Here is a 17,140-nt window from a genome sequence, read left to right as displayed (position 1 = left end):
TGCTTACTGGGTGTGACATTGTGATTTCCCCTTCTCTTTGTCTCAATGTCTGCTTCTCCCAGCTCTTAAACCTTTCTGAGAAGCGTCATGACATCACCAGACTCAACCCCAAGGTAGGATGACCACCATAGAGATGCAATATATTTGTGCAATATACCTGTAATTGAGTGTCACTAGTATAGTGCTCTCAAATCCTGGTTACGATCACTGCTTCCCATAGAAGGTTTATCCAGAGATGGATAACTTCACTGTGTGTGCCAAACTCAGGTTGAAGACTTTGGTTGGCCAGACCTGCACGCCCCACCCCTGGACAAGATCTGTGCCATGTGTAAGGCCATGGAGACCTGGCTCACCTCTGACCCCTGCAACGTGGTCGTCCTGCACTGCAAGGTCAGAGGAGAGGCTGTACTGTTGCGTTGCTGCTGTTTGCATTGTTTGTATTGTTTGTTCTGTTCAAATATGTCCAGTTGCCCTACATAGCTCTCTTTTTTATCTTTCCTCCTCCTTCTCTCTCACAGGGAAACAAGGGGAGGACGGGGGTCATCGTGGCGGCCTACATGCACTACAGCAAGATCTCCGCAGGGTATGCGATGACTGTGTGCGCGGGCGTTTGTGTGCACATGCATACTGTCAGTCATGTTGATGCCGCACGTGTGTACACTTGTACAGAGAGTTCTTGATGCTATGTTTGTGTCTATGCAGGGTGGACCAGGCCCTGACCACTCTGGCCATGAGGAAGTTCTGCGAAGACAAAGTGTCCTCCTCGCTGCAGCCCTCTCAAAACAGGCAGGAGAATCGCTCTTTTTTTTTAATGTCACGCCACTTTTATGTCATGCCATCTTCCCAACTTTTCTCCTTCACCTTGTATGTTGCAGCTAGGTTGTCACCTGTTTGAGTATGCACCATCCCTCTTAATTGTAAATGCCCCAATCTCTCTCTCTCTCTCTTTTTTCCTCCCCAGGTATATCTACTACTTTGGGGGTCTGCTGTCGGGGGCGATCAGGATGAACAGCAGGCCTCTGTTCCTCCACCAGGTCCTCATCCCCAGCCTGCCCAACTTCCAGGCAGCAGGAGGAGGTCAGTGTCCCAATGTGATGTAGCAGTGTTCACTACACTGTCAAATCTGAGTTGTTTCAACTCTGTAGCCAGTATACACTTCCTCAAAATAATCTAAGATTAAGAAACTCAAGAAATCTGTCATTAATTTTGCCAAGGTAATTTTGCCGTCCTGCGATTTTACATCCAACTAAGATGTTGGGTGCATTATTTCTCAACAAAAGAAATGTGCATGAACTTGTCGTCTCTCACTGAATGGGGGGAGTTAGATTACCTCCACTTCTTCTTTTAATGACCTCACATCAGCATAATCTTTCTCCCCCGGCGGTCTCTCCTATCCTTCATTCCTACGCCTACTCGCTTTCTGTGCAGGTTACTATCCTTTCCTGAAGATCTACCAGTCTCTACAGCTGGTCTACACATCAGGCATCTAGTGAGTTAATTATGTTGTTAATACCATATGGTCAGTATATTTCTCACTGTGCTCCCTTTCCACCTTCAGACACAGTAGGTACTTGGGTACCTTTGTTGGGACTTTATTCATATGTGCTACCGCTTGTGTTTACATGTGTGCTGGTCTGTGTTTATTCCAACTGAACATTGTTTGCCTGTGTTTTACTACCTTGGGGGGTGTGTTTTACAGATGATTGAATGTGTTTTGACTATGTTCATGTCTCTCTGTGTAGCGACCCCCAGGGCTCCAGGGCGAGAAAGCTGTGTGTGACACTCGAGCCGGCACTACTGCTGAAGGGGGACATCGTGGTGAGTGTTTAACAAAATGGACAAACTAGTCATCACTCAACTAGTCAACTAGCCAACTCAACTCCTCTCCGTCTTCATCTACCAGTCCCGTCTCCTTTTCTCTTTGACCCTTTCAACAGCCAGAATCTGTAAAGCTTCAGCCATGGATCCACTTTCAGGCATATTATCCTCCATGTTGCCACCAAATATTCCATGACAATAACGTGATTTGAACTAGAATGTGATTGCCTAAGTCCTAAGTCTCAAACACAGAGTCTGTGTAAATAATAGTGTGGCCACTTGATCGCTCTCTGTGTTTCTCTTCCTTGTCTCTTTCTCCAGGTGAAGTGCTATCACCGGCGGCCACGTGGCTCAGAGAGGGAGGCCGTGTTCAGGCTGCAGTTCCACACCTGTACGGTGCACGGAGCTCAGCTGTGGTTTGGCAAAGGAGAGCTAGACCTGGCCTGTGCAGGTAGGTACCAGGGGTTGGATTGGTCAGCAGTATACCACCCAGAATCCCACTGATGGCTTTCCTCTGAAGGTAAGCAGGGTTGGTCCTGGTCTGTCCCTGGATGGAAGACCAGATGCTTCTGGAAGTGGTGTTGGGGGGCCAGTAAGAGGCAATCTGGTTTAAAAAAATATACCAATGCCCCAGGGCAGTGATTGGGGACATTGCCCTGTGTAGGGTGCCGTCTTTTGGATGGGACATTAAACAGGTGTCCTGACTCTCTGTGGTCACTAAAGATCCAATGGCACTTGTAAGTGTAGGGTGTCCTGGCTAAATTCCCAATCTGGCCCTCATACCATCATGGCCACTTAATCATCCCCAGCTTCCAATTGGCTCATTCATCCCCTTTCCTCTCCCCTGTAACTATTCCCCAGGTTGTTGCTGCAAATAAGAATGTAGTCTCATTCATCTTACCTGGTAAAATAAGATTTCAATGAAAGTAAATAAAATAAGAGGTGAACGTCTGGGAGTTTAGAGAGAAGGGAATGGTTGTGTTTCAGGACGAAGTACAATCGCTCATTATCCGAACCAGTCAGACAGACACGTAAGCGCAGATTCTCACTAGCTCGCACACTCACACAGACACACCCACACAGAAATCTGACTCAGAAAATGCGAAATTGTTAGGATTACATTATTTAACAAATATTTTCTAATAGCATATTGCCATAAAAATTAACAATGTAACAGCAAACATATACCTACCAATATTCTAACTTATACTTCAGAAGCAGAGAGGAAGCCCATCTCCACTGCCAACTCCAACTTCAACTCCAAGTATGGCCTCCAGTTTCTCCATCTCCTCATCAGAAAAGAGCCACTGCTCGTCAAAGCTCCCATGCTGCCTCTTCCACTACTACTTCTTCCTCAGTCAGACAAGGGGCCTCCAAGTCAGGCCTCAGCTCCCTGTAGTAGAAGGATTGACACCGTCAGAAGTACTCGTAAAAGCACTGGATGTTGTACTGGAGTATGTGGATACTGCTGAAGTCGGAAGTTTACATACACCTTAGCCAAATACATTTAAACTATTTTTTTCACAAATCCTGACATTGAATTCTTGTAAAAAAAATTATTCCCTGGCTTAGGTCAGTTAGGATCACCACTTTATTTTAAGAGTGTGAAATGTCAGAATAATAGTAGAGAATCATTATTTAAGCTTTTATTTCTTTCATCCCATTCCCAGTGGGTCAGTAGTTTACATACACTCAATTAGTATTTGGTAGCATTGCCTTTAAATTGTTTAACATGGGTCAAACATTTCAGGTAGCCTTCCACATGCTTCCCACAATAAGTTGGGTGAATTTTGGCCCATTCTTCCTGACAGAGCTGGTGTAACTGAATCAGGGTTGTAGGCTTCCTTGCTCGCACACGCTTTTTCAGTTCTGCCCACAACTTTTCTACAGTATGAGGTCAGGGCTTTGTGATGGCCACTCCAATACCTTGACTTTGTTGTCCTTAAGCCATTTTGCCACAACTTTGGAAGTATGCTTGGGGTCATTGTCCATTTGGAAGTCCCATTTGCGACCAAGCTTTAACTTCCTGACTGATTTCTTGAGATGTTGCTTCAATATATCCACATAATTTTCCTGCCTCATGATGCCATCTATTTTGTGAAGTGCACCAGTCCCTCCTGCAGCAAAGCACCCCCACAACATGATGCAGCCACCCCTGTGCTTCACGGTTGGGATGGTGTTCTATGGCTTGCAAGCCTCCCCTTTTATCCTTCAAACAGTACAATGGTCATTATGGCCAAACAGTTCTATTTTTGTTTCATCAGACAAGAGGACATTTCTCCAAATAGTATGATCTTTGTCCCTATGTGCACTTGCAAACCGTAGTCTGGCTTTTTTTATGGCGGTTTTGGAGCTGTGGCTTCTTCCTTGCTGAGCGGCCTTTCGGGTTATGTCGATATAGGACTCGTTTTACTGTGGATATAGATACTTTTGTACCTGTTTCTTCCAGCATCTTCACAAGGTCCTTTGCTGTTGTTCTGGGATTGATTTGCACTTTTCGCACCATAGTGTGTTCATCTCTAGGAGACAGAACGCGTCTCCTTCCTGAGCGGTATGACGGCTGCGTGGTCCCATGGTGTTTATACTTGAGTACTATTGTTTGTACAGATGTACATGGTACCTTCAGGCATTTGGAAATTGCTCCCAAGGATGAACCAGACTTGTGGAGGTCTACAATTCTTGGTCTTGGCTGATTTCTTTTGATTTTCCCATGATGTCAAGCAAAGAGGCACTGAGTTTGAAGGTAGGCCTTGAAATACATCCACAGGTACACCTCCAATTGACTCAAATGAGGTCAATTAGCCTATCAGAACCTTCTAATGCCATGACGTCCTTTTCTGGAATTTTCCAAGCTGTTTAAAGGCACAGTCAGCTTAGTGTATGTAAACTTCTGACCCACTGGAATTGTGATACAGTGAATTATAAGTGAAATAGTCTGTCTGTAAACAATTGTTTGAAAAATGACGTGTCATGCACAAAGTAGATGTCATAACCGACTTGCCAAAACTTTGTTAACAAGAAATCTGTGGAGTGGTTGAAAAACGAGTTTTAATGACTCACGCCTAAGTGTATGTATAAGTCATACTTCAACTGTATGTGTACCAGAAGTCCTGGTACTGCTCCATGTAAAACCCTGGGAGACTGGGGGCGGCTGCCTGCACTGGTACAGAATAGAGCAAGGGAGAGGTAGCTGGATGCACTAACTGAGCTGTTGAACACGTGCTGAGTTGCACAACAGTCTCCCTCCCATGCAGCAAAGACTGTCTGGACTGGACTCGGCGGGGGCCTGGGGATAGAAGGGAGACTGAAGGTCTGTACTGTAGATATGAGACCTCCTCAACATCTGAGGCAGCAGGTGGGTGAATCATCCCAATGTACAGTACCAGTCAAAAGTTTGGACATACCTACTCATTCAAGGGTTTTTCTTTATTTTTACTGTTTTCTACAATGTCGAATAATAGAAAAGGCATAAATGGAATCATGTAGCAACCAAAACAGTGTTATATTTGAGATTCTTCCAAAGGGTAGCCACCCTTTGCCTTGATGATCGCTTTGCACACTCTTGGCATTCTCTCAACCACCTTCATGAGGTAGTCACCTGGAATTCATTTCAATTAAATAACAGGTGTGCCTTGTAAAAAGTGTATTTGTGAAATTAATGCATTTGAGCCAATCAGTTGTGTTGTGACAAGGTAGGGGTGGTATACAGAAGATAGCCCTTTTTGGTAAAAGACCATATTATGGCAAGAACAGCACAAATAAGCAAAGAGAAATGACAGTCCATCATTATTTTAAGACATGAAGGTCAGTCAATCCGGAAAGTTTCATGAACTTTGAACGTTTCTTCAAGTGCAGTCGCAAAAACCATCAAGCGCTATGATGAAACTGGCTCTCATGAGGACCGCCACAGGAAAGGAAGACCCAGAGTTACCTCTACTGCAGAGGATAAGTTCATTAGAGTTAACTGCAACTCAGATTGCAGCCAAAATAAATGCTTCATAGAGTTCAAGTACAAACACATCTCAACATCAACTGTTCAGAGGAGACTGTGTGAATCAGGCCTTCATGGTTGAATTGCTGCAAAGAAACCACTACTAAAGGACACCAATAAGAAAAAGAGTCTTGCTTGGGCCAAGATGAGCAATGGACATTAGACCGGTGAAAATCTGTCCTTTTTGGTCTGATCAGTCCAAATTTGAGATTTTTGGTTCGAACCGCTGTGTCTTTATGAGACGCAGAGTAGGTGAACGGATTATCTCTGCATGTGTAGTTCCCACCGTGAAGCATGGAGGAGTTGGTGTGGGGGTGCTTTGCTGGTGACACTGTCAATGATATATTTAGAATTCAAGGCAACTTACCAGCATGGCTACCACAGCATTCTGCAGCGATGCGCCATCCCATCTGGTTTGCGCTTAGTGGGACTGTCATTTGTTTTTCAACAGGGCATTGACCCAACACACTTCCAGGCTATGTAAGGGCTATTTGACCAAGTGATGGAGTGCTGCATCAGATGACCTGGCCTCCACAATCACCCAATCTCAACCCAATTGAAATGGTTTAGGATGAGTTGGACTGCAGAGTGAAGGAAAAGCAGCCAACAAGTGCTCAGCATATGTGAGAACTCCTTCAAGACTGTTGGAATAGCATTCCTCTTGAAGCTGGTTGAGAGAATGCCAAGAGTGTGCAAAGATGTCATCAAGGCAAAGGGTGGCTGCTTTGAAGAATGTAAAATATAATTTGATATGATTAACATTTTATTTTTATTACTACATGATTCTATTTGTGTCATTTCATGATTTTAATATCTTCACTATTATTCTACAATAAAGAAAATAGTAAAAATAAAGAAAACCCCTTGAATGAGTAGGTGTGTCCAAACCTTTGACTGGTAATTAAAAGTTTCTGTTAAAAATGTGTGATTTTAAGAGTGAAAACTGGGAAAAACGGAAGCCAGGAAAAACTAAATGGAGAAAATGAAATGTGGGGAAAAAATGATTGATTCAATGAAATAGAATGGGCATGGACTTTCAAATCGAAATAAAATGGCTTGAGCTGCCATCTTTGATTATGATGTCTTAACATTCTAACATTACAATTCAATTTGTCATTAGCCATTACAGATTTTTTAAAGCAAGCCCTGTTTTCATTTCAAGTTAATGTATTTTAAATATAATTCAAGAGTACACATTTCAAAACATTTTTTTATCTTGTAACATGCTGTTTATTCCAACAGATAAAATAATGATAAATATATCTGCGTTACGCCAGAATCTGTTTCCTTGAAATGGTTCAATTCACATCGTCTACCTCCAAAAAATTCAAGAGCTCCGCCAAGCCACGCTAATGCACTAAGTTATGCTACAAAAATAGATAGACATGAAATATAGACACAGATTAATGAAATCATCATGCATGCATATAAGATTAAAAGAAAAGCATACATGACATAGGCTATAGCCTGCTGAAGCCCAGGCCGTGAGCAGGCAAACAGGCCCAACCCCCACTCTTCCACTAGCCCAAGCTAGCCCCTGCTCACACTTAGTGGTCTGAGGCCAAACCACACGACTAACAACATTGGACACTTTATGATACAGTTATCAGTTTGAGTTATCTATCCAAAACGGACACGTATGGATAAACCACTTCTCCAATCTTTTTGGCCCTATAACAAAGAACAAACAGCAAAAAAATATACATGATCAAATACACATTTTAGAATCAACAATTAAAGACTACCAGAACTACTGGATTATCCAATTACATTGAATGAACTACAGGACAAAATACAAACCCTCCAACCCAAAAAGGCCTGTGGGGTTGATGGTATCCTAAATGAAATGATAAAATATACAGACCACAAATGCCAGTTGGCTATACTTAAACTCTTTAACGTCAACCTTTAGCTCTGGCATCTTCCCCAATATTTGGAACCAAGGACTGATCACCCCAATCCACAAAAGTGGAGACAAATTTGACCCCAATAACTACCGTGGGATATGTGTCAACAGCAACATAGGGAAAATCCTCTGCATTACCATTAACAGCAGACTCATACATTTCCTCAGTGAAAACAATGTACTAGGCAAATTTCAAATGGCTTTTTACCAAATTACCACACGACAGACCATGTATTCACCCTGCAAACTCGAATTAAAAAACATACAAACCAAAATAAAGGCAAAGTCTTATAAAATCCATCTACACGAACAACAAGTGTGCGGTTAAAATTGGCAACAAAAAAACAAAAATGTCTTTCAACAGGGCCATGGGATGAGACCGGGATGCAGCTTAAGCCCCACCCTCGTCAACATATAAATCAACAAATTGTCAAGGGCACTAGAACAGTCTGCAGCACCCGAGCCTCACCCTACTAGAATCCAGTGGCGGGCCTGGGCCTTCAGTGAGGTCCTACACAGTCCCACCCGAATTAATCCACCTCTTATTACCATCATTATGATGCCACTGCTCTGGACACTATACATTTAGACAGAAACGCAGTATAACCAGGCGTTGCGTCGCACCCAAAGCAGTTTCACCGTGATGATAAAGACAACTATTCACTGAAAATAAAAGAAAGAAAACAAATAATTTGCAACATAGGCTATTTGCCATTTTATTTTGTTAATATATAGGCTATTTAATATTAACGAGATAAAATGCGAAACATACATACACATTTAATAGTGTTCCGTGACTCTCTGTTTTTCTGGAGAAGGCTGTTTGCGGGATTCTTTTCCGGTAGGTCTGAACGTGCTGGGGGTCTAGGAGGGAGAGAAACATACATTTTTCGTGGTCTTGAAATCTGTTTCGTATCTGGCAAAGAATGTTGTCCAGAATATGCCTGTGGAGTTGGGTAGTATGTGCGAGGGTCTCCTTGTGCTGGGTCTCTGCGTGCGCTGGGTGAACTTGAGATGCGTGCTGTGTCATCGTAGATTTGACTGAACCCGCGCCTCTCTCGCTCAATTGTAATAATAGGCATTCCCAGCAGTGCAGTTTGCAGGGCTTCTCGGAGCCTGTGAGCCATTGATAGCGCTCGTAGTTGGAACTTTGAAAGTGGCAAACGAACCCCTTTCCTGCCTGTGACAGGCTTTGTAGCGTCGGCGTCGGGCGACCTCTCCTTACAATGTCTAACTTTTCTTGAAAAGTTCGTCTTGAGAATGGCGTTATAATTATATCCTCGACCAAATCGATATCTTCTCCTCCTTCCGCAATTGTGGGTTGAAAAAACAGCTTAGTAGTACGCAAATTAATTTGTTTATCAAATTCAGTTTCCTAGTTCTGAGGTTCTGCGTAGACCTGCCCATAGGACCTGCCTCTCAATATTGGTAATCCAATCAAAAGACGAGCACGCACTACGCCTGCTAGCTGGCGTACAATAGTCAACTCTAAAACTGATTGGTTGACACTACATTTTAATTTCCATTCACTTTAAGCTACAAGCGCCCGCACTGTTGATTCTGAAGGCCTGAGGGCAGATTTTAGACTCCTGGCAACACATGATGGCTGAATATGATTGGATAAAAGATCTAACATAAAGACCAGCCCTCCAAATCTCAACCTGGGGCTGGAAGCAGTGCAACCAAGAGGAAAGCTATGAAATGAAGAGTATAACTCTTACTCTGGGGAATAATTTAATACATATTTGTGGGAAAATATATTTTTAAAATATGTATATATTATGATGATGTTTAGGCCAGCAGAGAAGGCCTTGCTGGCCCTGACGGCCCATCACTGCTAGAATCTGAAGTCAAAAGTCTGCTGATGATCTGGTGCTTCTGTCCCCAACCAATGAGGGCCTACAGCAGCATTTAGATTTTTTATTTTATATTTTACTTTATTTAACTAGGCAAGTTAGTTAAGAACAAAACTCTCCCCTAACCCGGACGACGCTGGGCCAATTGTGCGCCGCTGAACTCCCGATCACGGCCGGTTGTGATACAGCCTGGGGTCGAACCAGGGTGTGTAATGACGCCGCTAGCACTGAGATGCAGTGCCTTAGACCGCTGCGCCACTCGGGAGCAAGATATTCTGCACAGATTCTGTCAGAGTTGGGCCCTGACAGTAAATCACAGTAAGACAAAAATAATGGTGTTCTAAACAAGGTCCAGTTGAAACGACCACAAATACAAATTCTATCTAGACACCGTTGCCCTAGAGCACATAAACTATAAATACCTCGGCCTAAACATCAGCGCCACAGATAACTTCCACAAAGCTGTGAACGAGCTGAAAAACAAGGCAAGAAGAGACTTCTATGCCATCAAAAGGAACATAAAATTCGACATACCAATTAGGATCTGGCTAAAACGAAGAATAAAGAAATGGGACAAACACCAAATTGAGACTGTGTACAACGTAAAACATCAAATAATGCAAGCCGATACCCACTAATGATCAAAATCCAGAAAAGAGACCGTTAAATTCTACAACCACCTAAAAGGAAGTGATTCTCAAACCTTCCATAACAAAGCCATCACCTACAGAGAGATGAACCTTGAGAAGAGTTCCCTAAGCAAGCTGGTACTGGGGCTCTGTTCACAAACAGACCCCACAGAGCCCCAGGACAGCAACACAATTAGACCCAACCAAATCATGACAAAACAAAAAGATAATTACTTGACACATTGGAAAGAATTAACAAAAAAACAGAACACACAGTGACAGAATACCTGACCACTGTGACTGACCCAAACTTAAGGAAAGCTTTGACTATGTACAGACTCAGTGAGCATAGCCTTGCTATTGAGAAAGGCCACCATAGGCAGACCTGGCTCTCAAGAGAAGACATGCTATGTGCACACTGCCCACAAAATGAAGTGTAAACTGAGATGCACTTTCTAACCTCCTGCCAAATGTATGACCATATCAGAGACACATTTCCCTCAGATTACACAGATCCACAACGAATTTGAAAACAAACCCAATTTAGATAAACTCCCATATCTATTGGGTGAAATACCAGTGTGCCATCACAGCAGCAAGATTTGTGACCTGTTGCCACAATAAAAGGGCAACCAGTGAACAAACAACATTGTAAATACAACGCATATTTATGTTTATTTATTTTCCTTTTTCTACTTTAACTATTTGCACATACCATAACATTTGTAATGTCTGGATTCTTTGTAATGTTTACTGTACATTTTTGTTAATTTCACTTTTGTTTATTTTCTAGTTCACTTGCTTTGACAATGTTAACATATGTTTCCCATGCCACTAAAACCCTGAAATGAGAGAGATTTCTGTGATGTTTATCTCTCTGTAGATGACCGGTTCCCTCCAGATGCCACAGTGGAATTTATCTTCTCCTACTGCCCAGAGAAAATGAAAGGTACTGCTCATTTGTGTGCACACAACATACTTATTGTTTTTATACGTGCGTGCGTGTGTGTTATATCTTATTTCTCTCTCTTCACAGGGCGAGAGTACCGTAAGAATGACCCCTCTGTTACAGTGGACTACAGCACTTCAGACCCTGTGGTGCGCTGGGACTCATATGAGAACTTCAACCTTCACCACCAGGATAGCATTGAGGGTAAGGGTGAAACACGCGTGCACACACTATATCACACACACACATAAACCTATACCACCAGGACACCTCAGAGAGAACACACACACTCACAGCTAATCCTGTATCATTCTCTAATTGTCAGACATCTCCCACACGCGGGGCCCCCTGGATGGCAGTCTGTACGCCCAGGTGAAGAAGCGTCGGGGACCGTGCTCTGTCGGTGCCTCTGGGGCCTCTCCCAACGGATGCCCCCCAAGCAGCTCCACAAACAAGCCCCCTTCCCAGGCCCAGCCTCAAACCCAGCCCCTTTCCCTCAGCTCCGACTCGGGGCACTCCTCCACCCTCGAGGAACCCCCCCCTCGCCCCCTGCCCCGTCTGGAGAAAGAGAAGGAAGAGATGGACTGTCCTCTGAGGAGGATAGAGGGGGAAGGTGAAGAGAGGGAATGGGTGAGGCAGAGGGACAGGGAGACGGCCATTTTGGATGACAGAGAGTCTGTGCCGGATGGAGGGTCAAGGCGGGAGCAGCGGTCATGTTGCGTTCAAGCTGGCCACTGTCCGAGATGTCAGAGGTGTGGGGAGGCACCGAGTTGGGAGAGGGTGAGAGAGAGGGAGCCATGCCTTGCAAATGGACATTACATGGACCGCTGTAACAGAACCAAGGGGAATCCAAAGAGCCGAACGCTTCCCGCCTTACCCTCCCAGCAGCCTGCGTCTCCTCGCCCTCTCTCGCCCCACCTGGACTTGTGCCATCGCCATAGCGCCCATCCCCTGCCCGAGTTGCCGTGGGAACCCCCCCCGCCCCCCTTACCCTGTCTCCATCACCCCTGCTACCCCTACCCCGCCCCTGAACACATCCACCCACACGCCCACACTCTCCCAGCCTCCAATAGGGTCTTCTGCGGCGGGGAGGAATGTCAGCTCTTTCATTACCCCGCCCACGCCCCCCTTTCCGCTCGTGTCTCCCACCAATCGCTGCCCTCCAGTCCATATAGGGAGATGTTTTTCAGACCGGCGGCTCCTCCCCCTGGTGGCTGCCCATGTCGGGACTGCACCTGCAGGCGAGGGCACCAATCGGCTTCAGCCAGAGCCTTCCACCCGCTGCGCCAGGACCAACCACAGAGCCCACACTGGGCTCGAGGGCGGGACTCTGAGCTGTGGGACAGGGAGGCCGGGTTGAGGCGGGGGAGGGAGGGGCCTTCTCAGCTTTGGGAGGCCGAGAATCTATGGGAGGCGGAGCGAGAGGCAGAGATTTGGCAGCGTTCAGTGGGAGGGATGTCGTCCTATAGAGGCCATCACTCCCCTCTGGGTCAATGTCACGACCCTTCTGTTTTCCTGCTAGGCCCTAACCTGCCTAGATATCCCAGCCCCCACCCCCTCCTGGACAGCCCCCGTGGCAGTAGTGGGTACCACACCCCTCAACCCCCCCTACACTCCTGCCCCTGCGAGCCCTACCAGCAGGTCTCCCCCTCGGAGAGCCACGGGAGCCGGGGGTACGCCTCGGGGTACCAGTCCGGGTCTGCCTCGCCCCTGCCCCCTGGTGGCACAAACTCTGGTGCCTCCCCCTCGGAACCACCCATCGACCGGCAGCAACAGACTGATGGACACACTGGTAAGTGCATAATACATGTACTGTGTTATGCACCTGTTTACACTAGATGGATCAGATCTAACTGGACGTTCTTTCTCTTACTCTCCCCTCTCTCGTTTACTCTCCCTCCCTCATTTTCTCTCTCTCACTCATTATAGGTGTGTCAGAGGTGGTGCAGAACAGTGTGGGTATGGAGGACTCTTCTTCCCAGGGGTCATTGGGGCAAGCAGAGATTGATGGACAGCCCGCTTGCCCCACCCCCTTATCAGACTCTGATCCAGACTACACAACTATCACCAGCAGCCCTGCACACAGTGAAGACAGGTGGGTAGCCTTAACCTCCTGTTATGTATCCAGGTATAGGCTGAAGTTGCCTCTAGTTGCTGATCTTTGGTCAGTTTAGCATTTTCCCTACAAAGGCCATACACATTTTATTTCACATTTTTAAAAAAAATCACCAACCAAAACATTTTATTTTACAGCTATTCTTAAAGTATCTACAAAACGGTTGTTGTTTTTTAAGTTGATTTGGGCATTTAATTTGTTCGACATTTGTAACTTAATAGATGCTAGTCAGCCTGCAGTGAACACTTACATCTAAGATAAATGACTAAACCACAACAGGTACATTTTCTGAAGGAAATGTGTGCTCTTTCTTCAGCTGTCAAAAAAAAATGAAATGTTATGGTAGCGGGAGATTTTTAGCAAAAATGTCTGATACTGGGTTAACAAGGACCCAAGGAACAGTGGATGAAAAATCGCCCCATAACATCAAAGATCCACCACCAAATTTTACAGTAGGGATTGGGTTATTTCCTGCATATGCATCTTTCTTTCGATGCAAAACCCACCACTGGTGTACGTGGCTAAAGAGCTCTATTTTAATTTACTTCACTGGTCCTGGGGCCCTTGTTAAGGTCAATGGAATCATGTCCAGTACCAGGACATTTTCGCCCCAAAATCTGGTTGCCTCTGCCAAGAGGCTAAAACTTGGCCACAAGTGGATCTTCCAGCAAGACAATAGCCCCAAGCACACATCAAAAGCCACAAAGAAATTGACTACAAAATAAACATTTTGCAATGTCTCTGGACTGGAACCCCATTGAAACCCTGTGGTTTGAATTGAAGCGGGCAGTCCATAAGCACAGGTGGAAGATCTGGGAAGATTCTGTATGGAGGAATGGTCTAAGATCCCTCCCAAAGTGTCCTCCAATCTCATACAACATTTGAGAAAAATACTCTGTGTTATCCTCTCAAGGTGAGGTGTTGAAAACAGGGGTGCCAATAATTTTTACCCACATGTTTTTGAGAGAAAATAAATATTACTTGTTAAACACAATCTCTTTCTCTGTGCAATTGTATTAGTATAAAACAACAATTTCCAAATGTTTTTGACCATACAAAAAAGGCCAGTATTTTATTTATTTTGTACAGTATTTTTGACTCATCTTTATCAAGGGTGCCAATATATTTTGAACTGACTGTTATGTGATAACGTGATGTACTGTATGCTGAACGGGTATTTAATGATTACTGTGACTTTGAAGTCAATACATTACAACTGGCAATGCCACTTTTCCTTGAAATACATTTCACCTTATATAATAATTAAAGAATACAAACCTTTTGGATATCAGTCTTTCTCTTTAAATTCGGTTTTATCACAAAACACATTTTTTGTATTTACAAATACTATGTTCCCTGTACTGTTGGCATTTCCCTGTTCTGTGTCATCACGTACCTCTTCTACGTTGGCTTTAGTGCTTTTTAAATGTGTCAATGAGTAGAAACTAACATTCTAATGTCTCTGCTCTAGTGAGAAGAAGCCAGATGAAGAGAAGATGTGTGACCCCACCGAGGGTTCCAACCGGAGTCCTCCAGCAGGCCCCCGGGAGCCAAGTCATGGGCCCCAGCTGATAGAGTCCCTCAGTGTGGCCCCAATGTCTGAAGCCTCAGCCTCCCACTCCACCACGCGGGAGCCTAACAGCAACAGTAGCACACCAGAAACCGAATGGACACTGCCGAATGGACACTCCACGACACCACCAACGTTGGTGGAGACACAAAACCAAGATGACATCTCTTCTTCTAAAGAGAACATACAGATGCCGAATGAACGCGTAAACCCTACTGGCTCAACGCAAGTGCACACTGTAAGTGTACATCCACCTCCAACTACAGCTGAAGATGGAGAATTGAAGGTCGTAGAGAGTGAAACAAAGGGGTCTAGCGGAACTGAGATGTCCACTCAGGCCGCCTCCGTCCCGAGCCCAAAGAATTCATTCAGCCCAGTCCAAGTGCAACTCAATGGCACCGCTCTCCCTAGTGACTCCCTCCTGTCAAAAAAGGGCAGTGGCACATCCCTGATCCCTTGTTCCAGCCCCAGCTCTGTCCCTCCCTCTCCGCACCTTTACTTTGGCTCCCCAGAGCGACGCCCCTCCCCTCAGCCCTCTCCATTGGCCACGGACCCAGCTGGCCGAAGACTGACCCATGTGAGTGACAGCGACCCCAAACCCCCATCGCCTGTCCTGGATGGGTACAACACCCCAACCTTTCCCCTGGCGTCCTATTACTACCCTTTACTCAACGTGCCACACGTCCCCTACACGGGCTACACCGCCGTCACCATCCCCACCGCCCAGCCCCCCCTCCCCGAAAAGAGGCGCCTGTCCTCCATGCCAGGGTCCCCCAATGGTTACGGCTCACAGTCTCTTCTCAGGGCCTCTCTGGGTGCCATAGGACCCATGGGGGTCTCTCCTCAGTCCAGCCTCCTCCAGGTCACTTTCTCACCCTCAGTGGGGGAGCTGCCCCCATCTGTCAGACGAGGACTGGCACACCCTGGTGTCAGAGAGGAGGTGGTGGAGAGCAGCAAGGTCAATGCCAAGTTTGTCCAGGACAGCTCCAAGTTCTGGTACAAGCCTAGCATCTCAAGAGACCAAGGTAAGGGCACAGGCCTCTTCTGAGGTTTTGAAGGGTCTCACTTTATTTGGATAGTCCCCAACACATGATCTAATGTCAATTGCAACTGTGTTTATATGGAAACATCTGGTACCGTATTGAGTTGAGAAACACTGTTGTAGTGTATATTTTCTAAATTAAAGTCTTAGTAACTAATTTCTTCCATATTACGTGTTTCTTCTCCCTCCATGTAGCCATCGCTGTGTTGAAGGACAAGGAGCCAGGGTCCTTCCTGATCCGGGACAGTAACTCCTTCCAAGGGGCCTACGGCCTGGCCCTCAAGGTGGCCAGCCATCCTTCAAACAACGTCAACAACGCTTGCCGTAAATTCAATTCATATTTATTGTTCCCAAAAGGCAAAGGTCATGATTTTGGTTCATGTAACAGTTTACTAACTTTGTACTGTTTTGCTTTATCATCATTTAATTTTGTTGGAAGATTAAGCGAAAGAAAGGGTGATCGTTCTTATTGGGCAATGCCAATTGTTCACTACTATGACCAGCATAGTTTTTCTTGATACTATGGCAAGGTTGCCTTCTACAACTACCTAGCATTCATTGAGGTCTCCTTCTCTCTCTTCTCTCTCCCTCCTCGCATTCTGCCTCTCTCTTCCTCCCTATCCCCCCCTTTCTCGTCCTTCCTCCCTCCTATTCTCTGTCTCAGTCGATTCTCAGGCGCAGCTAGTCAGACATTTCCTCATAGAGACGGGCTCGCGGGGGGTCAAGATAAAGGGCTGTCAGAACGAGTCCTATTTCGGTGAGTCCTATTTCCATCCTGCAGATGTCGCTGTTGGCCTCACATTTATGTCAATCATTGCTCTAATTCCCTGTTCACACTACCATACACTGCAGAGCCAAACTGTAGAGCTACTGAGCTGGCTCAGATATTTTCAGTTGACATTGTCTTCACAGCACGGTTCCAGCAACTATGGTGGCTGCATAACCAGGCCAGCGCATTACAGCTCTACTCGACTCTAGTGTATAATGGTGCTGGAGGGGATGGCTGATGTTTTACGGGCTCCTAACCAACTGTGCTATTTTCCTTGTTTTTTTTTTGTTGCATTGTTTGAAAACGGATTTTTAAAATTTATTTTGTACATAATGTTGCCGCTACCGTTTCCTATGACCAATAAGAGCTTCTGGACATCAGAACAGCGATTACTCACCTCAAACTGGACAAAGATTTGTACTTTAATGAGTCCGATGCAAAGGATATACTGCTTTCTCGAGACCAGGCCCAAATCCCCGTCATTTGCGTGAAGA

At 45.4% G+C, this 17,140-nt stretch overlaps 1 protein-coding gene and 1 long non-coding RNA gene across 11 annotated transcripts in view; one reads left to right on the top strand and one right to left on the bottom strand.

Moving 5' to 3' along the window:
* The window catches only part of LOC110493953 (tensin-2), an 81,746-nt gene that overhangs the window by 49,354 nt on the left and 15,252 nt on the right, over nucleotides 1-17,140 (top strand). For all 10 annotated transcript variants that reach the window (XM_036949972.2, XM_036949970.2, XM_090205176.1 and 7 more), the window contains 15 exons: nucleotides 63-113; nucleotides 268-390; nucleotides 519-583; nucleotides 703-786; nucleotides 962-1,077; nucleotides 1,429-1,489; nucleotides 1,743-1,818; nucleotides 2,140-2,269; nucleotides 11,084-11,149; nucleotides 11,237-11,353; nucleotides 11,475-12,941; nucleotides 13,079-13,244; nucleotides 14,737-15,860; nucleotides 16,073-16,201; nucleotides 16,542-16,634. In XM_036949972.2, the coding sequence (XP_036805867.2) occupies nucleotides 63-113; nucleotides 268-390; nucleotides 519-583; nucleotides 703-786; nucleotides 962-1,077; nucleotides 1,429-1,489; nucleotides 1,743-1,818; nucleotides 2,140-2,269; nucleotides 11,084-11,149; nucleotides 11,237-11,353; nucleotides 11,475-12,941; nucleotides 13,079-13,244; nucleotides 14,737-15,860; nucleotides 16,073-16,201; nucleotides 16,542-16,634 (3,868 nt within the window). The remainder of the gene's footprint in view (nucleotides 1-62; nucleotides 114-267; nucleotides 391-518; nucleotides 584-702; nucleotides 787-961; nucleotides 1,078-1,428; nucleotides 1,490-1,742; nucleotides 1,819-2,139; nucleotides 2,270-11,083; nucleotides 11,150-11,236; nucleotides 11,354-11,474; nucleotides 12,942-13,078; nucleotides 13,245-14,736; nucleotides 15,861-16,072; nucleotides 16,202-16,541; nucleotides 16,635-17,140) is intronic.
* LOC149975893 (uncharacterized) lies at nucleotides 2,919-9,129 on the bottom strand. Its single transcript, XR_016487864.1, has 2 exons — nucleotides 8,492-9,129; nucleotides 2,919-3,211 (listed from the first exon to the last, which is right to left on the bottom strand). It is a non-coding gene; the product is annotated as an uncharacterized LOC149975893 (long non-coding RNA).

The sequence above is a fragment of the Oncorhynchus mykiss genome, chromosome 17, assembly GCF_057628025.1.
Source record: "Oncorhynchus mykiss isolate SJ-2025 chromosome 17, ASM5762802v1, whole genome shotgun sequence".
NCBI lineage: Eukaryota > Metazoa > Chordata > Actinopteri > Salmoniformes > Salmonidae > Oncorhynchus > Oncorhynchus mykiss.
This window is presented reverse-complemented; position numbering and strand designations above follow the sequence as displayed.